The sequence below is a fragment of the Falco punctatus genome, assembly GCF_963210335.1.
Source record: "Falco punctatus genome assembly, chromosome: 6".
Classification (NCBI taxonomy): domain Eukaryota; kingdom Metazoa; phylum Chordata; class Aves; order Falconiformes; family Falconidae; genus Falco; species Falco punctatus.
The window spans coordinates 47,411,967-47,434,440 of NC_137585.1; the positions used below are offsets into that span (position 1 = coordinate 47,411,967).

At 39.0% G+C, this 22,474-nt stretch overlaps 2 protein-coding genes across 2 annotated transcripts in view; both read left to right on the forward strand.

The window, feature by feature from the left end:
* The window catches only part of SLC17A8 (solute carrier family 17 member 8), a 61,699-nt gene extending 54,414 nt beyond the window's left edge, over nucleotides 1–7,285 (forward strand). The window contains exon 13 of the mRNA XM_080394153.1: nucleotides 7,134–7,285. Coding sequence (XP_080250279.1) covers nucleotides 7,134–7,181 — 48 coding nt within the window. The 3' untranslated portion in view covers nucleotides 7,182–7,285. The remainder of the gene's footprint in view (nucleotides 1–7,133) is intronic.
* Nucleotides 7,189–22,474, forward strand: part of NR1H4 (nuclear receptor subfamily 1 group H member 4) — a gene marked incomplete at its 5' end in the record, with an annotated part of 38,633 nt that continues 23,347 nt past the window's right edge. The window contains 2 exons of the mRNA XM_080394175.1: nucleotides 7,189–7,273; nucleotides 17,353–17,715. Of these exons, the coding sequence (XP_080250301.1) occupies nucleotides 7,189–7,273; nucleotides 17,353–17,715 (448 nt within the window). The remainder of the gene's footprint in view (nucleotides 7,274–17,352; nucleotides 17,716–22,474) is intronic.

Genomic DNA, 22,474 nt, shown 5'->3' on the forward strand with positions numbered 1-22,474 from the left:
CTTTTAAACTGGGGGGAAGTGAGGGAATTTTACTCTTGGTAATTTCAGGGCCAGCAGCTGTCACCTTTCTCCTAGAGAGCACTGTTTGCTGCCCAGTGCCTCTCTCTTCTGGAGCAGGAGGTACAACTTGTGTCTCTGTGTATTCACTCTTGATCAGGCAGTGTAAATATGTAGAAAAGGACAGATAGCATATACCATGTGGCAGAAATGAACTTGCTTCCATGAGTGATGCTGCCAGCCATCCCCTCTGGCTGGAATTTGCCTCAATACCACTGCCAGAACAACTTATTCCCACTGGAAATGTTTAGCAATGCAAAACATGTTATTATCACCCTTGCTGTGTTGGTAGGATGTTGAAAAAGAACAGCCTGTGTTCATTTAATTTTAAATTCCTCTGCTGGGGATGTAGTGGTTCAAGGTCCCCTTTCTGTCAGTGGCAAGAGATCAGCTTTTTCAGATGCAGTGTAGCCCACCCAGGATGCGATTCATCATCTACAGGTACCATTTTCTTCCTTTTGTGCCCAAAAGGTGCATGAGTCTACCAGGTTTAAAGTGAAGGGCCTGTTTCACGCCTGAGGTTTTGTGCCATAAGCCCAAATCAAAATGATGCAGTTTGTTAGTGTGGTTGGCAGATCCAGGAACCAAACTTCAATGTTCCCAAATCCCTGTGATGCTGTAATATATAGCCCGTTCTGCTTCAGTACTCTGTGTAATGCCCAGTTCCCCTAAAAAGTATAAACAATGGAAATACTTAAAAGTCAAGTATATGCCTTGAAATGACATCTTGGTTCCTTGGGTGGGAAAGACAAGGAGGCTGAGTGTTCAGAAAAATGTACATGTGCAAGAAAACTGTTATAATCAGCAACAAGGTACTATCACCTCACTATTCGAGCTAACTTCTCCTCTGCACCCAGCCAGGGTATTAATGAGCTTTTCAAGCATCTGCTGATGGACAAGTGGGATTTGCAACATTTTAATACAGCCTATGTTTGGAGAGTTTCGCAAAGAAAGAATTGTTAATGAGTAATCCTTGTCCATTAGGGCACTGAGCCAACGAGCCCAAGCTTTGATTCATTGTGTTATCACTACAGGCTTCTGTTAAACCTAAAAAACCCCAAACCAAAACAAAAATGTTCCTGTGTGAGAATCATTAGGATACTGAACTGAGTGCAGAACTCTTACATCCTGCCGTCTTCAGTCTTCCAGAAAAGAAGAGTAAGTAATAATTCCTTAAACTGATAGCTCTTGCTGTTGTGTAGTATAAAAGTGCTTTTCTCACCCGAATTATTTAATGGATATTAATGGATTTTTGACCAGAAAAAAAAGGTTTTTAAAGCTAATATTTTATTGAAGAATAATATAAGGAGAAGTAATTTCATCTACAAAACTGGTGCGACAGCAGGAATTTCCCTTGGGAAAATGTTAAGATCATGACAAATAATGACAGTGTTGGAATTTGTCTGTAGAAAGTTGGCTTCTATGTCTGTGTGTCACTGGGAAAGAAAGTAAAACTGTGATACTGAGTCCTTCCTGCAATAAGACTATCTAGTTAATTATGTGCCATCAGCTTTAAAATTGTACTGCTTTGTTAATTTTTTAATCCCTTTTAGGGACAAGAAATGTTTTAAATGTGATGAATGGGAGAAGACAGGAAAATCCAGAAAGGGTATAGTTAGATTTGTTTTATGTAATTTCTTTGTTTGACAGCTTTGTGTACAGATTCCAGGTGCATCTTCCGAAGTCCAGGACTTTAGCACTCATTTCACATAACTAGCACAAGCAAAAGGTGCTTTCACATTTCAAGCTATTACCCTTTGAATCCATTGCCAGTTTTTAAGAAAATGTCCATTTATTCTGAGTGTTTCTGCTAGCCATTTATCTTCAGAAAACTATCATTGTGGTGGGGCACATTTGGCTTTTGTTATTTTTAATTGCTATTGATTGTGTTACAGAGAACCTAGAGATCCAAAACTAGATCGGGATCCCACTAGGCTAGATTAGAGTCCAGGAAAAGGTTAAGAAAGGAGGATTTGCAGTTTTATCAGGCAAGATGTAGAAAAAGATGCTGGAGAAAGGAAGACACAGAAAAATGATGTTCAGCAGGTCATCTCAGGGATAGCCAGAAACTTGCCTCACTGTTTTGGAGTTACTTGCCTACCTACAGAAATGCCATTGAGACTTGTGGTAGAGTTTTCAGTTCTGCTTGTGACTGAAAGATACTTAATTTTGTTTCAGAATTAATCTGTAAGAAAACCCTGGCTTTTTTTCTGTGTTCTGTGTCCTGTATCTCTTTGCTGCTCTGATTTCAAACACCATATTAAAAATATCTAAATAGTAAATTTCAAATGAACAGAATAGCACCAGTTCTGCTTCTGGTTCTCAGACATGCTCATATTGTTGCTTGTATTTTGCAACAGTTGCTGTGTAGCTGCCTGTGAGTGCCATGCATGCCAAAATGATTTGGCAGCAAAAGGCTAGAAACAAGGAGCACAAATCTTCCTAATGCTTTCGTGTCTCTTTGATACACTTTAAAACAAACAAGCAAGCAAATAAAAAAAGCCTATCAAATAAGTGAGGCACTGCATTAAATATTCTATAAAAAGGCCATAAGGCCAGATCAAAATCCTGTGAACTAGACTGGAGTCTTCCGATTGATGTTAAGAGTGTTTGGATTAGGCCATAGATTAATGATTACTGAAATATCTCTTTGAGCAATTGGCGACCAGATGTGTAAAGACAATATTACGGGACAGGAGAAGGGAAATGCACCTCACTAATATTTCTGCAGATTTTTGCCTGTGCTTTGATATATCTTCCTTGACTAAGTAATTGAAATAGATTCAATCATTTTTCTTCTGAAGGTGAAATGCAATTAGACCATCATGGAGGTTTCCCGATGATCAAATGTATTTTTACTTTACTTGAAAGTATGAGGCTATGATGCTTTTGTCTTTTAGTGAGCTCAGTCGATTTTAGCTTTAATTATTTCATTAAGGGGCTTGGCTTTGCTTATGCAGAAGCCAGGGGAAACTTTACTGTTGACCATAGTAGGGTCACAGCGAGTCCACTGATAAGAGTCAACAATAAATCTGAAGCCTATACCTACATGCGTATGCATATACATATATATTTGTACACTCCCATGAACATATATCCCATAAGAAAGCTGGATAAGCATGCACGCACATATATATATATGGTGAAAGCGCAAGCCACATATATAGTAATACACATCTCCATTTTCTCAGTTAAACACAGAATACATAAACGTGCATTGATGGACTGTTCTGAAGTGTGCTAAAGGATACATATAAGAAAATGTCATGTAATTCATAGCTCTTAATATGCAACTGATGAAAATCTCCAGCAATTTGGCATATATTTTACTTTATACATACTAATCTCTTTTTCTTTGCTCTATGTTTTCGGCCTATGAAAATAATCTCAAAAAGTGATGGAGCAAAAAAAAGCTTTGTAATTTATCCTATACTGCTTAATTTCTCTTGAGGGGCTTTTATTTTGGAAAGCAATATTGATTTCCTGTGCGCTTATTGTCTTTATTCCAGCTTTTACCTATCTGATGCATTTTTTGTTACACCTCAGGATGGAGTATCAGTCAAGTTGGCTAAAGTAGTCTAGATTATCTTGATAGCAGTAGCTAAGAGATACACTTCATGTAAGGAAGCAAGCATGCGGTAGAAATACCTATGAGTGTTTTGTTATACCAAAAATGCCTGTGCTTATCAACAAGCTTTCCACTATCATGTGAAATCTGAATTAAGAGAGTGTTTACCAATCCTAGTTCATGTAGATGAATTTATTCTGGAAGCTGAGATGACATAGCTTTATTACCAGCCAAAAAAAACCACTTCAGACCCTCTGTCTTTGGAAGGAATACTTCTGCTAAGAGGTTCTGTGCACAGGTGCAGCAAGTGGCACCCTTTGTCATCTGGCCATGTTGCTAGCAATTTGGGTGCCTCTGTATGGCTGCTGGGTGCAACTGTCCCACTGGCCAGAGCAATGCTTCTGCTCCGTGGGAGATGGGGGGAGGTGTTGTGGGACTGTCTCTTTGAAAGTGAAGTCCACTGTGATGGCTTGCAACACCGACTTATGGTGACCTATACTGTTTCCCAGAACTGAACAACGTGTGGAGTAAGCAGTGCTTAAATGTTCTATATTGTGTACCTGGGTAGGTCTGAAGGCTGGAAATCAGCAGCTGCTGCTTTTATATACTGGTGAAATTAATTGTATAAATCTAATATAGGATAGATAGATCACAGTAGACTGGATTCAGGGGCAAACCAGAGCAAAATGTCAATCAGTATTTAATGAGGACTTTGGAGTTCAGGCAAATTTAAATTAGCAAAGCTACATGTAATGGAAAATATATTTCCAGCCTTTTTAATGGTGATCATGTCTTGTGCTGTGCAGAAATCCCCAGAATACAGGATTAATTTCTTCCATGACATCCAGTAAATGGCCTGTATCAGCTAAGCCTATTAAAGAAAATGAAATATTAGAAAAGGTGGGACCTGTAAAAGCTTCATGAACATTTGACTTGAACTGAATCCATCCACATCAAAACTAATGTGGCAGGAGAGGTAGAGTTACAAAACCTGTAGTGTCCTAGCTGACTGGGAGGTTATGACAGGTGTATCCTCAGGGTTCTTACTATAAACAAGGCAGTATTAATAGCACCAGTTAGGTGGGTTTTTTTGTGAATAATAGATTCTAATAAGTCTGTCTTGAGGTGAGGTTATCTAATGACACGTTAAAAAATGGAATAGCCTCAAAAAAACCAAGAAAAGAGTTTATAGACATTTCAAAAAGACTATAAAAACACAGACACTATATTAGCTTGTTTGCTTTCTCATTTTTTTGCAGCACAGACTAGACAGATGCAGGGTATATAGCTTACAAGCTAAGAAGCTATGTGTTGAAAGTCTGATCGTATACTGGCAGTCTAACAAAATACTTAACAATGGATGTAATTTTGGGACTGTCTTTAAAGTGCCTTGATATAACAACAACATTCCCTAAGAAGATGAGTTCTAGGCTCTGTATGAACGTACAGAAATTCACAATCCCAATGCTGATGTTAGCTGTTGCAGCATTAGCTCCTTTTGTAGGGTCTGAGGAGGAAACATGAGAAGTGGTAGTAGCAGTAGTAGTGATGGAACATGATCTTGAATTCTGGCTGCAGGGAGAACTAATCCTTCAAGGAACCGCACGGGCTGCATACCCGTGGACTGTAGGGATACCATGTACATGAAGGGATTGGGTGTAAGGAGAGGGTGGAGATGGCCTCACCTCAGTTCTTCAGCAAGCAAATGCAGAGAAACGTTCAGGAGCCCTCTGAAGACACCTGATTTTGATGTTTCTCTTACTAGCCGTTATAGGGTCCTGACTGTGCTGCTGTCTTCTCCCATCACAGAACCCTTGTAATGGGCTGTAAGAGGAATCCTCTCTTAAGGGTCTGTGGTGGGCAGTCCACAAGAAAAGTGGTGGTCAGGAACCATAAGACCTGTGCAGCCCTGGGCAGCCCCACCTCCCGAGTCCAGCAGACACCTTCCGCAGCAAATGCCGTGGTGAGGCAGCAAAATGGTTGGAAGTAGATGTGGGCCTGCTGGGGTGGCTGGGCTGGTTGCCAAGCCCCATCCCAAGATATGAGGAGTTTTTTGCTGTAGCTAAACTATGTTCCTGTGCTTGATTTGAGTCTGTGTGTTTATGTCTTATTTGCCACAAGAACAAATCTGCTCTGTGATACAAGTAGCTTTTGACATTTCTGAGTGAACTGTTTAAATTATCTGTGGGCAGACATTTCAAATGCATCTGTCTAATTAGAGGGCCTTTGTTTATGCTAAGAAAGAACTTAATGAATCCTTACGGACAAATCTGAATATAATTACACAGTGCGCTTGCTACCTTCACAAGCTACTTCCCAGCCTGCTCAGCACTGTGGCCTCCTGCTGCATTCATGTTTTTGTCAGATGACTTCACTTCTGCTTGAGAAACATGCTGAGCCCTTACTGGGAAGCAGCTTGGGCTGTAACTCTCAAACACTTTCAGTGAGTGGAAATGCAGCCCCAGGGATGGGCCCATGGGAATAAAACTGAATAAAACATTGAGACTATAAAACAAAGCAAAAAAGATTTCTGTCAACTCTATGCAGAATCCTCCTGGTGTCTGCATAAATGCTTGAGACAGCTCCTTGTTGGAGCTGTATGTTCTCCCACTGCTGATGGTCCTGCCTCAAATGCTGTCGAGTTGCCCTATCCCACACACATGACCCAGACCTGGGCAAGGGACCCTCTTGCATGCCTTGCTCCTGGATGCAGTACTGCTCTAGCTATAGCCTCCACTCAAGTAGGAGGCAATGACAGGTCTCTTACCTCTTATTTAATAGCCTAGCAGTTAGAGTGGGAAGAAGACCTGGGTACAGTGCCACTGTCAAGCTCAGCAGGTGAAAGCTGCTCCAGCTGACCTGCTAGGAAAACCTGCTAGTGAGCAGGCACAAGCATCTCCCAGCCTCCCCAAGCAAAAGTTATGCAGCTGCTTGAGACCAGAAAGTGAGTGCGTGAGTGAGCCTGGTGATTAGACCAAAGCTTTTCTTTCTGTTTTTGTCACCATTTATCTTGTTCAGACAGTAATTACTGAAGGCAAGATAAGGAGCCAGTTGCTGGAAATTAAACTCAAGTTTCCCAGCTTGGTTCTTCTGACCTAACCATAAACTTATACTTTTTCAGCAAGCGAGAGCAATGAAATGATGAAAGGGTAATGAAAAAATAATGCAAACTGGTATTCCCTGGAAGGGGGACTGGGCAGCATGACCTCAGCAGGTCAGGACAGTGCTTCAGTCTGTGAATATTTGAATAAGGTCGAGTATAAACTGCATAAACTGCCATTAGCTTTAAATGAACAGCAGAAGGACAGCAAATAAAATACACCACAGCAAGGAAAAACCAAACAGACTAAATGCAGCATTTTATTTAAAGGCTGAATTAGGTATTGTAACTTCAAGCCAATGTTTGTTATGGTAAATATTGAAACAACCTCCTGAATCCTGCCTTATAATAGATACACAAGAGTTATTTATCTTGTTTTGAATACTCCTTTTGCTTTGTATCTTCCAGGGTCTCCTTTCAACCTATTTTTTAATTAGCATATTCATACTGAACTGAAGAATAAATGGGATCTGAAATGAATTTAATAGGACATCACCAGCTACCCACTGGGGATGGATTTGCTCTTGCTGAGGGTCCTCATTTGTTTGGTAAGTCATGAAATTAGGTTACAATAACAAGCTATCCTTTACTTGGAAACCTAGGAGAAATCTCAAGTGAAGTCCATGTGGTTGACATGTGCTAACCTTCTTGAATCTTCAGCACTTACAGAAGGAATAACAAATAAAGGGTCTGTGGTGTTAACGTAATCCTGCACGCTGTTGCTTTCATTACTGCTCATAGCAGAGCTTGTAGGCTGTTTTTTATAACGCTATTCTAATACCTGAAACCATGCAGCAAAGACAGACCTTTGTATGTAGGCTGGAGGTTATCTTCATGTGAGTCATTTAAATCAAGCAGAGCAGACATATTTTCAGTTAATTTGTAATAAAATTATACTGCAATGTATTTGAATTGCCACATTATACAAATTTAAGAAAGTAATTTCACCTAAATGAAAGCCATTGTCTTATTGAGACCATTAAAAACATATGCTATTAACTTCAATCCACAAGGAAATTTATAGTGCAGGCTGGAAAATTCTCCTTGCTCTAGTTCCGCTGAATTTCTCAAGGCTAAGCACGGGTTTCTTAATGAATTAAGAATTCTTGGTCAATATTTTATAAGCATGGGGAAACTGTCTTCTGTTATATGTACTACTGAGAAAGAAAAAAGCCCACAGAATAATACAATTTTTTAGTCTTCTGGCAGCAGAAGGGGACCTTTGCTGAGTAACGTGATACATTCAGGGCCTCACACACAATACAGACCCCCCCCAGAAAGCTGCAAAGCTTCAGAAGTTTCCAGTCTAAATAAGACCAGAATTCTCTCTTTGAGTACTGGAAAAATTGAAAACATTTCAGTTTCATCTATCTGAAACACGAATAATGGTTTGGGCATGGAGGCACTCTGACACATGGAGTCACTCGTGTTGCAGTGCTTTTAGAAGTCGAGAGCATCTCCAAATCAGACCGCTTCCAGTGTCCTGACTCCATACAGCTAAACTAAAGCACTATCAGTAATGATAAGCAAACCCCACTGCATTACTGCGTGTTACTTGTTTTAATTTTTTCCCAAAAATGTGTTGGGTTTTGATAAGAAAAATGTTTTTGCAGGTGTTAAAAAAAAGTATCTGTGAATAGCTAAAACGCTTCCTTGCTACCTGTTAATCTAATGCCAAGCTATACAAAGAGGAGAATGGTGTTCAAGTCTAGAGTGCCAAATTTTATATCCAGTCATCCCTTTAAAAGTCCTGCATAACTGAACTACTTCAGGTATTTGTCAAGAAGATTTTTCTCCAGTGTTTTTTTCACTAATTATTTCATTATTTTTAAAGAGTAATGATTGTAGCTTCAAAACACAAGGAAGCACGTTAATGTAAAATACTTTCTCTCCACAGTGAAATCTTACTCAGAAATTGTGAGGTCTTCAGAAGAGGGATTGTGTCTCCCATTATAGGTATTCAGAGCTTAGCACAAGGGAGATTTAATTCAAACTGATGTTTCTGTAACAGAAAGAAATAATATATTAAGGGTCTGAATCAGGGCTCCCATTAGGAAGGAGACTTGGCACTCTTGCTGTGTTTCAGTTAAGCTGACTTCTGTTTTGTATGGCCGCTTGGTCCTGTTCTGTGGGATGTTACTCAAGTCTCACAAATGAATTCTTTACAAATTTGGTATCTTGCTTTTATAGCTGAAAAAAACCCAAACATCAGAAATAATACGCAACTAACTCCACAGAGAAAGTTATTCATTGTGCAAATATGACTCCATCTCTTCAAAATTCTTGTAGGAAATGGTTTTGCCTATCAATTTTATTTTTGTAAACTAACTGCATTTTTTTTGATGTTCAGTTTTGGCAGGTAGGCTTATGAACTCAAGGAAACAGCTAGAAAGCTTTTTTTTAAATGACCCTTAGAATATATTTCTCACAGGACTTCTCATACAGCTCTGACGTATTACAAGTGAGAAACTGCTGGCTTACAAATATCAGCCTTTATAAAAAACAGTCTCCTTTTTCAAAGATGCATACTTACATTCTGTAAAAAACCTTGGAAATATATTATCTTTTCATTATGCTTCACTCAGTCTATGGGGAGAGTGTTCTTGGACCTTCAGTGCATCTCCAAATATTAGCACCAGGTCCAGGTGTCTCAAAAGATGTGTTGCCAATTGTGAGTTGCTTGTGCTGTGAGCCTCATCACCATGGTAATTTCAGGGCACTTCTACATAGTCACCCTCAAGATTTCTAGTTGCAGCAGGTTTCAGAAGAGCTTAAAGAAAAAAAAAATGTTTTCTGCCTTTCAGTAGTTGGAAATTGCATGTTGCTATTTTAATAGTATGTGTCTAAGGCAAAGTATCTCTTTATGTCTTTGGCGTTAGTATGTTTTAACTGTAGTCTTCCACTTCTGTAGTTATGAGTCTCTGGAAAAAGGGGTTCAAAATGAAAGTGACGAAGGATCTTTAACCCAGCAGAAGTGAGGGTCCTTTTCTTCTACCTTGTCTTCCTGGAAATCTGCTTCTATTTTTCTGTGTTGCTACTCAGGTGATTTAGAAACATCCTAGACCTCTTTACAGAAAATATCTTTTTTGAAGAAGTGGCCAAACCCATATGCATTATACAATACATCCTCTATAGCATCTGCATGCAAGATCAACCTTTTCTTCCTTGCAGTTCTGGTATTCCCAGTGAAGGAAAACTCTTGATGACAAGAAATCCCAGAGGTGCATGGGTCTCCTTTAAGACCTGTTCTCTTAAAATACTCCTCTTCCTCAGTCAAGCCCTGCTTGTTGGGTTGTTGGTTTTTGTTGTTTGTGGTTTGTTTTTATGCGAGCCTCACTGAACTGAACAGGGCCAGCTATGTGAAGGCTAGTCCAGTTTCATACCCTGAACTAAGAGAAAGTGACACACCTAGCAATCTGCATTTTTGAACCTCTGTAATTTAGGACAGAAATCCTGGTCTCCTTTGAACCCTCTGGGAGCTTTGTAGCACGCTTCAGAACAATTAATTTATTCTGTGGACACTTCTACCATGACAGATATAGACTGATCTGAGCTCCTCCGCTTTGCTCCAAATTGGACACAAGCTGTGACCTAGAAGGTGCTGAGGTGCATTAGCAGAGCACTGTGCTGGTGCTGACAAGCCTTGCCTGAAGGCTTGGCAATTCAGTTGGGACAGCAAGAATGTTGCAAAAGGCATTTGATAACATCTTTCAATTGCCCTTGAAAGTTTTTCATATTAAAGCCAACGTGCTAAATACCAATATCTCCATTATCTTACTTCTTCCATTGGTTATCACCTGCCCTTTTTTACAAGGGACTGAACTAATTTTCAGACACCAAAAATGTCTCCTTCATATTTTAAATGTGGAAGGTAAGCTAATGTATTTGTATGGCATCTAAAATATATACAGCATTTGACTCAAACTGTCATTTATGTGATAAGTAGCAGGCCTTTAAAGTAATAGTCCCATTCTATTTTCTGTGGAAGAACCTTAGCTAGGAGTCATATTAAGTGTGAAACTTCAGCTATCAGAGATGGAATTATTTCTAAGAACCCTGAAAGATAGATCAGTATTATTATATGTTTAATTTGAATAAAGACCTGGTTTAAGTATTTTTTGATGGCCTGACAATGGTTTCTTTTAATGTGACATCAAAATATAATAAGAAATGCCATTATCCATTGTAAATGTCCCTAGATGAGAAAGAAGTGTGTGGGGTGAATGAGTACTCGTAAAAGCTGTATTGAAATGGATGAGGAAGAAATCAACAAAAAATGATGCTTAATAAAGGGGAAAAGTAATGTATCTAAACTTGTCTTAAATATTTGACAATGTAAGAACAATAAAATACCACTGAAAATTAGAACAGTGCCTAAGATGAGCTTAAACAGCTGCCTCCTCTTAGATAAATTTATATTTGTTCTTGTTATGCTTTCTTTTTTTTTAAAAAAAAGTAGTAGGATCAAGTGTCCAAACTGATTAAACAGCTTCAAGATCATAAGATATGTTAAATAACTATTTGTCTATCACCACCTGGAAGATGATGTAACATCTGGCTTCATCCCTGCAGGGAAGATAATTAGGCCCATAACAGATCCTCAAACCAAAAGGTAACAAACCAACACAAATTAAAACAGAAAATCATGTGTGTATGTATAATAATTATGAAAAGAGCCAAACCAAACAGAGTGACAATCTGGGAAAAACATGTAATGAGAAGGCCAGGTTGGATGGAGCTTTGAGCAACCTGGTCTAGTGGAAGGTGTCCCTGCCCGTGGCAGGGGGGTTGGAACTAAAAGGTCTTTAAGGTCCAACCCAAACTATTCTATGATTGAGAAGGAATGCAGATGAACAGGGCTCTGAGGATGAAGGTTGTACCACAGAGCAAGGCAAAACCAAAATGCATTTGTGCCATGCTTTCTTTTGTGCATGTGTGAATCATTTGTGGATCTTGGCCCAGAAAGGAGACTTTTTTTGTGAAATAAGGGGAACCTTGCAGTCTGGGACTTGATTCTCTGCCTATCTACTTCCACATGTGATCCTCAGACATACTTATGGTCACAAATCTGATGTTGGGTTTTAGTGGCTCATCCACAGTGCTAAATGAAAGAGGCTGAAGACTGAAAGAGGCACGGTACTCTTGACTGCCAGTCTTGACACTACTTGACTCTGCTCTGATCTTGTTCTGGGGGTCTGGATTGCTTTAGCAGGTGCCTTTAAGACATAGGCTTACTCCAGGGACTGTTTCCAAAAAGGCAGCATGGACAAGACTGCTGTAGGTTTGGGTCCTTTTAACCCTGCACTGGTTCCTAACACTGTATCAGCGGGGTTTGTATCTTCATGCCTTAGCTGTCATCAAACCGAGGTATGCCACACAATCTTCTGACTTCATGCTGTCCCAGTAGTGCTGCGTTGGCATCCAGCACAGGCCTTCACAACGTTACAGATACTTTGAACTGAAATGCCATATACTAATAATATCTGAGAGCCACAGGGAGGCTACGTGGGCCCAGAAAAGTACGTTCAGCAACAGACTATGTAGTTCAGATGCATCCTGCCCAGTCTAGAGTTAGTTACCCCTAAGCTGTGTAGATGAGAATCGATCCCTGACGTTTGGCCTTGGGGCAAGGACATATCTCTGGCACTCTTCTATCTTGTCATACAGACGTGTTTGGTATGGCCTGAGCACTTTGACCTCCTTTTGAGAATAGAACATTTCTGTGCTTAAAAAACATCTGTAAATCCAGTCAGCTAAAAAGTGTTTCTTGTGATATTGAAGCACTTATTCTATTGCACAGAATCACCTGACGTTACTAAATAGTTATTTATAAAAAAAATTGTTGCAAATCACAATAGGTACAAAATTACAATAGCTAGGCTACTTGGCAGCATCCCCTTGAATGGTAACTAAATTTTATCCAGGTAAATCCATACTGGGAATGGACATTGCTATTGTTTCAGAAATTTACAAACAAGGTTCTCTGTAATGAAGTTAATAAGTAAACTATATAACCCCTGGCCTGTGTCATTCCTCTGCTAATCTTGAAGAAAGTTCTCATAGTACAGAAGTCAACGGGATACGAACAAAGCAGAATTAAGAAGTTTTATTTATATAAGGGAGGGGAAAAGAAAAAGACAGGGAAAGGAGAACTAAAGGTACCTTAAAGAGAGTATTTTTCTTCAAGAAATGGTCAGACTGAAGACAGCCTAAGGTAGGATATTGTTGTGTTCTCGCTTGGATGTGTTTGCCGTCGTCTTTTTGCATTCTAGCCTGAAACTGTAGAGTGCTAGGAGGTTGTTTAAACCAAGTGATCTTTGAAGATCTGCAAAGAATTTGTTTGGAATTAAAAGAGGATTTCATTAATGGTTATGCTATGGCTTCCAAATTATTTAATCCTGAATCTTGTTCTTATTTCTTCAAGTTCTTTCATGAATATCCTATGGAGAGCCACAGGTTCATATTTTAAACCTGCTCAGATTTATTTCTCTTCAATTACATTTAGCTTAGTGCAACAATAAATTTTACATTAAAATCTGATCTGATTGTAATTTCTGTAATATTCTGAATAAAAACAACTTCCATCTGCATATAACCTTGGTATAATTCTGCAAACTGAAACCACTTTCTTCAGTTCCAGCAAGGAAAATTCCCTTTCATTTCTATGAGTGGTTAAGCCTACATAAAATATTTTTTCAAGTTTTATGTAAAATATTCTGTGTAAAATTTGAAGGAACAAAAGCAAAACTCCCTGGTGAGTTTGTTACAAATGTTATTGTGGAAAAATATATGTAAATGATGACCACATCCATGTGAAGGTTTCATTTTGATATTAGTAAGCTTTCCAGATTTCTATAACATGTTTTTCATTGAAAAACTTTTATTTGCAAGACATAATCTAGAAGGTGTACAGCTATAAGTAACATCATATTTGTGTGTGCTTAAGTAGTCTTTCTTTAAAAATGTAGAAGGTATGTCTCTGGAACGAAAACCAGATAAACATTTCAAAATAATTAAGGCCACACAAACATAAAATATTGCTGTATTCCAGTGAGGTTGTTTCTGATTTCACTTTCACTGCATATGCCACTGCAAATCCTGGGATTTCAGTGGGCTGGCTCGTGCTTTACAATGGCATGAGACCAGCCCAGCTCTGACTTCTACTAATATATATCTGGATAAAAGCATATGTACATTCCGGTTGGAAAGATAAGATTAGTTTTCTTTTATGATAAGAAACTATTTACTGTTTGGTCTGAACTTGCGTGTACTTTGCAAAGCATAGTTCCAAAAATCAGTGTGGTTTTCAAACATCGTACAGGACACAGTAGTGCAACATACACTTCTGAAAACAGACCCCTTCAGCTTTTGTTGGAAGCCTCAGGCACACAGAGAGCTTGGAAACAAAGGTCAGACCATGTTTTTTCGATCAGGTCATAGAAATACTTTGTCCCAATAATTTCAAGGCATCTAGTTTCTATTTCAACTTCATAGTTTGTTTCATTTTTTTAAGAAAATATTTCAGAGTAAAAGGGCATTTCAACTAAAAAAATGAAACAGTTTCATTTTGAGATCACCTCTTTTGAACACCTGTACAGTTTTAAACAATTATTTTTAGATCATTAATGCTTTGAAGCAGAGCATTTCCAGCAATGTTTAAGTCTAGACTCATTGACAATTTCGTAGAAAAAAATGAATTTGACAACTGGTTTTGATCTGATCTGAGTAGAGAATGGTGTCTCACTGAGTCAGCCCAAGCTGGCTGATTTCTAAGGATGAAATACAGATACACACAAAGCCCCTCAAACAGGTCTACTTAAAAAAAAAACACCAAACACCAAAAAAGAGAAAAATGCTCTTTAAGGTAAAGTGGGCAAACCTACATAGTTACAACCTAATTATCCTTAAAAATCAGTCTGGTCTCCATAACTAGTATCCAAGCACTTCCAGGAGTTTTATCTATAAATCTGTTTTACATAAAACAAGACCATGTTCTCTCAGTCTGTCTTGACCCTGCCTGTTCTTAATTTTTCCTTCCGCTGCTGTGAGCATGGACTCAATTTAGTGGAATTAGTTAACTGTGTGCCTTACACAGAAGGAAAAAGAAGGCAATATAGGTTGGTTGTTTCCCCCCCCTCCCCCCCTATTTAACTTCATACATTAAGACTCCCATTTTTTGGTTTCCTCCAGAAGCAGAGTAGAATTAAGGGTTGTGAAGGTGTTTCTAATCATCTGTAACCCAAATGGATCTACAGTAGTTTAAATAGACACCCAATATTATCTCAAGATGTGTTGCAGTTCTTTAGCAGCCCTGAGTTTTTTAACAAGCTCTGTGATTATTTTTTTACTGTGGAAGAAGTGTTGCCTTCTCTTCTTGCTCTTTCAGAGACCCAAGTGGTTCAGGAGGCTGGTATAGAGCTTTCGTGGAATTTCCTTGGATGGCATGAAGTTAAAAATCTGGAGTTTCTTTCTTTTCATTTTGGGATCGTGCCATTTTCCCTTAGCAAACTTAACTCAGTGATTGCTAACTATCAAATGACAGCTTTAGGTCTCCATAGTGAATAGATTCCTTTCCAAAGAGAGACTGAATGATTTGTAAAATGATTGTGTATCTCACAATTAACACCAGTTTTTGTACCTGAATTACCTTGCCCAGTCTTAATGACCAGCAGTCTCAACAAACCATAGATATAATTAAAAAAAGGGCACTCGATCATTAAACCTGCAGCAAACAATAAAGGTCAGCATCAAATAATTGCTGTCTTCACCCTTTGCGTGCTTTGTCACTGCTGCAGCTGACAGGTATCAGTGACAGTTTGCATTCTGTGTATGAAGCTGTAAATTCACTTCCAGGCTCTTCCACAGAGTCCCCAGATGCCTCTCTTTTGTCTCAGGTCTCTGTATGTCTATGCTGTTTATTTAAAGGGCATAAACAGGTTTGGGGAGGGCCTTCTGCTACTCTGCTTATGCTAGTGTAGTAGTCAGGTCCCTGGCCTCTGCTGGAGCAACTAAATGCAACCATAATTAAATTTAGTATTAATAATAAGTGGCACCATCATTCTCATTTGGTTTTGTGTCATGTTTTTACAGACATAGGTCTTGCTGCTTATTCTTGAACTGGGACCTCAACATTTGCTATTGGCAAAGACGGGCTGTGGACAATACAGCAACCACACACACTCGAAACACTTGTATGTCTTTTGCGGCACGGTAAAGTAGGAAGGGCAGAAGGCTGTAAAGTAAGAGTGTGAGACCTTGAAAGTGAAAAAGTAGGTGAAATTAAGAGATTAGCTTCTGGCACCAACTGAAGTGAGACAAAAGAGAGGGAAGAATCCGCTGCTATAGATTTTAATTATCTTTGTCAGTACAGATGTTCCCTCCTCTTAACTGTTAGCATTTCTTCATTGTTTCTGATTTTTCTGAAGTGTGGAAGACTTGCCAGGGAACCAATATGATGTTAGCAAAAAAGTTTTTAGAGTGCTTCTGAAGTACTTTTAAATAATGGTCACCAACAAACATTAACCTGTGATTTCCATGTAAGTGCTGTTTTTGACCCCAACAGGAGTCAGCATCATCCTGGAAATACACGCTGTTTTTCTCAGGTTCTCTTCTTGAAACTAATGAAGGAATTGTGTCAGTGTTTTCATGATGTGGCTCTCTCCAACAGCAAATAGGAAGTAGTTTGTAAATAATTTTTAAATTACGCTTTTCAGCTGTTTGACATGGGCTTGATTTTAATTACACCAGGGACTGCTAGATGTTGTAGTACAGAAAAAAAAATGAGACTTGTTTGCATTTTAAAACCTGCTATTTAATGGGAAAAGTTAAAGTACTGGGTTGATACCAACAGGAAAGGTTGCCATTCCTTGCAGCGCTGCCAGGTTCGTTGTTGGCTCTATGGTGAACAGTGCTGGCTTACAGAGGTGCTTCATATGAGAACCGCACAACTGCACAGAGTGGCACACATTTATAAGGGCTGGGAACCAGGCTGCAGATGCTGGCTGGGTGGCCACTGGAGGCTGGATGGTCAGAAGGACCTGTTTGACCAGTTATATTAGGGCTATCTTCCGTATTCTTTCATGGTAACCTCATTTTCACCTTTCAGGCTCTTCCTGAAGCTTCACTTCTTGTCATCTTTCCCCGGTGCAGTTTTTCCCTATCATGGTGTATTCATTCAGAATCAAATAGAAATTAGTGTAATGATTGAGTCATGATCTAACTTTCACCAATGCCATAGGAATTCTGGGGTTTGTTTAGTTTTTTTTTATTCTGCTGTGAGACCTATTTTGGGTTGCTAGCTTCTCTGCAGTGTGGATTGTTCTTCCTTGTAAACTGAACATTTATATGATTAGCTCCATGGTATTTTTCAAGATTTTTTTAATGTAAGTGCTAGTGCTAGACATTACCACCAATATTAAAGGAGTGGCTGAAAATTGGTTATGTTACTTTTAAAATATCTTGTAACGTGTTTGTGTAACACCAGGACCGTAGCAAATCTGAGCTCAGATAACGCAATCTTTATAATTATGCCTTGTTTTTAAGATAGATGTCTGGAGGTGGAAACCTCTCTGATAACTGAAGTTTCACGGTAGTAATAGAAATTGTTTCTTGTGTTATCATTTTCCAGGTGTCCTTTCAGAGCCAATGAATTCTCCAGTGCAAGAGGCAGATGTGTCACCTTACGCACAGTACAACAGTGTGCCATTTCCCCAAGTTCAGCCTCAGATTTCATCACCACCTTACTACTCCAACGTAGGCTTCTACCCTCCACAGCATGAGGAATGGTATTCCCCCGGGATGTACGAGCTCAGAAGAATACCCTCAGAGACCTTTTTCACAAGGGAGATGGAGATAACAGACATCCCTGCAGCCAAAAAGCCTAGACTCAGTCACTCCATGGGAAGAGTGAAAGGAGAAGAGCTCTGTGTGGTCTGTGGTGACAAAGCCTCTGGGTACCACTACAATGCGCTTACTTGCGAAGGATGCAAAGGTAGGATGAAATCAATTACGGAATACAATTCACCTAATAAGCACAGCAGTTTCTGAATATTTTTTTTCCTATTAATTGTATCTGAGCCATTAAGCATTTTAGCGATTTACATTTGGTTCTAGCGTACACGGTTCTGTATTTTTCCCCAAGACAGATTGGCAGCATCTTGCAGTGTTGTCCTGTTATTTATAGAGCACAGTCAGTCAACCTATGGCTCTTGAGCCACCATTAGCTCTTGGTAAGCTGAACAGCTTCCATGTGGGGGCCTGGCAGCCTGCCTCTGCTTGGAGGCTGTTTGTGCCAGTCTCTGCCTGTGGAAGTTGTGTGGTTTAACCCCAGCTGGCAACTAAGCACCATGCTCACTCCCCCTGGTGGGATTGGGGAAAGAATCAGAAGAGTAATAAAAGTGAGAAAATTCATGGGCTGAGATAAAGACAGTTTAGTAAGTAAAGCAACAGCTGTGCATGCAAGCAAAGCAAAACAAGGAATCCATTCACCACTTCCCATGGGCAGGCAGGTGTCCAGCCATCTCCAGGACAGCAGGGCTCCATCATGCGTAATGGTTACTTGGAAAGACAAATGCCAATACTGTGAACATCCTCCCTTCTTCCCCCAGCTCTATATGCTGAGCATGACATCATAGAGTATGGAATATCCCTTTGGCCAGTTGGGGTCGGCAGTCCCGGCTGTGCCCCCTCCCAGCTTCTTGTGCCCCCCAGCTGCTGGCGGGTGGGGTGGGGTGAGAGGCAGAACAGGCCTGGGCTCTGTGTAAGCCCTGCTCAGCAGCAACTAAAACATCCCTGTGTGTCAGCACTGTTTCCAGCACAAATCCAAAACAGTCCCATAGTAGCTGCTGTGAAGGAAGTTAACACTATCCCAGCCAAAACCAGCACTGGAAGGCACCAGACCCACGGAGCCCCTGGGGGTCAGGCTGCCCTAGAGATCGGCTGCAAGCCAGCCCAGGTGCCTCCTGCAGCGCGCACTGCGAGCGAAAGCTGCCAGCTCCGTCTGCAGGCTGCTCCCAGGGAATCTTTTTTTCTCAGCTCCCAAAGGTCACGGTAGGTGTGTTGTGTTCAGGTTTGTGAAATGAAAGAATGTATAATTCTAGACTTCTAGGAATAGCCTCTATCCCTAGGGAGGGAGCTTCTTGAGGAAACAGATGGTACCTGGCTTCTTAAAAGAACAGTATTCACAAGTTGGTGTCACGATAAATGGGATACAGAAAATCATTGCCATTATTGGAAACGTGCTTGCCAGATATTTTAGCACAGAAGGTTATGCTGATGGAATAACTATTATACCTAAAGAAGGTTACCCTATGACAGAACTGAGGTACATTATAGAAAGAAAAATAATGGCCCAGTTTTTCATTCTATTCTGTGAATAAATATTTCATTATCATTTCTCTTCTATGGATAAAGGCTAAAGCACAGACATTACTGAAGCACTAAAATACCTTAATGTGGAACTCACGGTCACTGAAAGTAGCCTTTGAACTAATCTGGGGCTTTTGCTTTATCTATTACAAATTCATCTCTGAGGGCACAGAAGACCACACTGGTCAACCACTCTAAAGACAAATAGAGTCAAGGGTCATATAGTCCTTCTCAATAATTCCAATAAATATGAGGTTTGTTTCTTTCTGCCGTCTGTATGAATAGTCTCAAAGTCAAAAAACATGAATTAACTCATATGAATATTGTCATTATAAACCAGATTAAATTCAAATTTAGTGTGAAGATTCCAAGTAATGACACAGTTACTCTGTTAAGAAGCTATTACTACTCTTTCTTAATTTCATTATTAAATTTCTTAGCAATTTTTCAAAGACTTCCAATTATGAACTATGGAATTTGTCAAGAATGTTTCTGGGAGAGAGGTTAAAACCACCAGGTAAATACTCAGGTTGAAACCATGGTGAAAGGAAATACATGTTCATCTCTCTGTTGATCCAGTTTGAATCACTCTATGTAACCATTATTTTACTGCTTTATTGGGACAATTTATTTTATGTTTTTGCTCTGTTTCATGACTGCAACATCAATTACGAAGAATAGTACCCTTGATCAAACATCATAAAAATTGAATTATTTAAAGGTAATGCATTCTGTTTCCACAATAAACTTCAGAGGTGATTAAAATACCAGCTGATTCAGTAAAAAGATGTGCTGAGGATAGCAATTCTGTTTGACAATGTGAAGGGGATACTATGTTTTCTAGACCTCTAATCGTTTATGTGTATCTGTGGTATTTTTCACTTGAGTATACATTACCCTTAAAGCATAGTGACCAAAACTGAGCTCAGAACTTCAGTTATGCTCTTAGTGCAGTAGAATTACTTCACGTCTCACAACCAAGTATGAGATTAGCTCTTCTTTTTGGCAACAAGACTGTTAATCCATGCTCAATGTGTGTCCAAAATAATATGCAGATCCCTTTCTGCAGGACTAGTGCTCACCTTGCAGCACCCCAGCTCCATTGATGCCGTGGACATTCTTATCCAAAGGGGGAGGATTTGCACATATTTTTATGAGATTCAGTCCCCTGGGATGAATATGTTATTTATTTTTTTGTCATTTCTTTCTTGGGTAATGCATTCAGTGACACCCTCTATTCTTTTTGGTTTTCTTTCTTGGGCAGAAGGAAAAATATTAAGATCTTACTTATCATTCCTCCTGAGAATATTAATCTAAACATATGAGCAGGAGTATACACTTCTATGTATATTTTTTTTAATACATTACCATTCATTAACAAATAAGTATGAAATAATTCATTAATATTTTACATATTATGCAAAAGCAGATTAAACAAAGCATTTTCTCTCATACAACATTTGCCTGTGGTATTATTAAAAATAATAATAATAATAATAGCTTCCTTGAGGTTTCTCTCACCTCAAATATATCACTTTAGAAAGTGCTGCCTTGATTAACAATAATAACATCACAATTGCTGTTCATAAAGAATGAGACAGTTCAGGAATTGTTACAGTATAGGGAGCAGTATACTGTGCTTTAAAACCCGATGCTGTAGAGGGCATTTCTGAGACAACCTCTGCAGACAGACATAGAAGATTTTTTGGTATAGCCTCAGCTTGTATAGCGATACTGGGCTTTAAGGGCCATTTTCAAAAGTCGCAGCACAAATGTGACATAGTATTGCACTTGTTCAATAAAGCCAAAGAATAAATTCTGCTGGGGGAAAAGTTAGTTGTGAATTCCCTCTGCGCAGGCTAGTAGCATTAATTTTTTTCCAGCCTTCAAACCACTCCTGTAATTGATGTATCTCATGCCAGACTGAGAATACTTCTTGCAAAGAAGGAAAGAAGGGTCCCGCTTTAACCTTCTCCTCACACTGACACCCACCACGTGGGTGTGGGGGGAGGGAATGCTGGAGCACGTCTTGATAGTCTGACAGAGCAGAGCAGGTGCTTTGTTAGCAATTGTGTATTTCAAAAACTTTTTAACTGAAAAACTCAAAGCAGTTGGCCATCAGGATGGCAGGCAGAGATATTTACAGAGCCTTCATCTACGCTTTTAACAGCTGTCCTCCTTCAACTTTCATAATTTCTATAAGAAAAATCAGCATCAGTAATATCTGAGCAGCTCTAGCCATAATTAATCATATTCATGACTAGCTTAGAGAACAAAGCAAATTCAACATTCTCAGCTTTTTGTAATTTGGCAAGATCTGATAGAAGTTAGACTGTGCCAAAAAAACTTTAGCTTTTGGGGCTACCCCTTCATTAGTTTAATAGATGACATTTCTGATTTACCTCTGAATTTTTGTAAAACTTCTGGTATAGAAGGTTACATATAAAATATTTCAGGCAGTTTAAGTTCATTTTGAATTATTAGTGAATAATATATACAGAAATTCCATTCATACTGCAAAGCTAATTTCAAAATTAATCATGAAGTCTGTTGAAGAAGACAATGATTCAAGAGACACTTCATGATAAAACTGAAGCAAGAATAGGATTAAAACTACTTTTCAAAAAAAATTATTTCACTTTTTATTTCACATCATTTCACTCATTCAAACACTTTGTTATTAACAGAAAATATTTGACTGCTTGAATTTTTTTGGTTCCTAGATTTTGCATCCATATTTTTGCATTTTTCTTTCATATTTTTACATACTTTAGAAGAATTATTTACTAAAGCTCTTTTTCTTTGTTTCTCCATGAAAAAGCGAATGCACACCTTGTGGGTAGGGTGAGTTATGAAGTCATCAATTGGACTTATAATGTTATAAATATTTGTGCAGAGCTTTTCAACATCTACTACTCATTAATATGTGTTACAATTTACAAGATTCAAATTTAACAAATAAAATTCATAAATTACGTAAAGCAGATGCAGTTGCCTTTAACTGACACTGAAAACATAACCGCTCAAATCCAGGCCTTATTCTCCCTTCCCTGGCCAGTAAATGGTAATGTATTAAACATCATGTGAATGATGAATAGAAATAATGCCTGGGGCTGCTGGAGGTTCTAAGCAATCTGCATTTCAAAAGAGACTGATGCCAGTCAACTGTATTTATCTGAAAAGCAGCCAATAAAACAGACAGCATGGAACAGATTTCAAGCAGGAATTACAGCAGATTCAGAGAAATGCCAGACTTTTTGTTACCAGATAGCGGAATTGTTTTACTGGTAGCTACACATTGGTGCTTGGGAGAGATTATGCAATTATAAAAACATGGGCCAATGGCAAAATCATCACGTCATCTGTTATCCTGCCTAGATTCA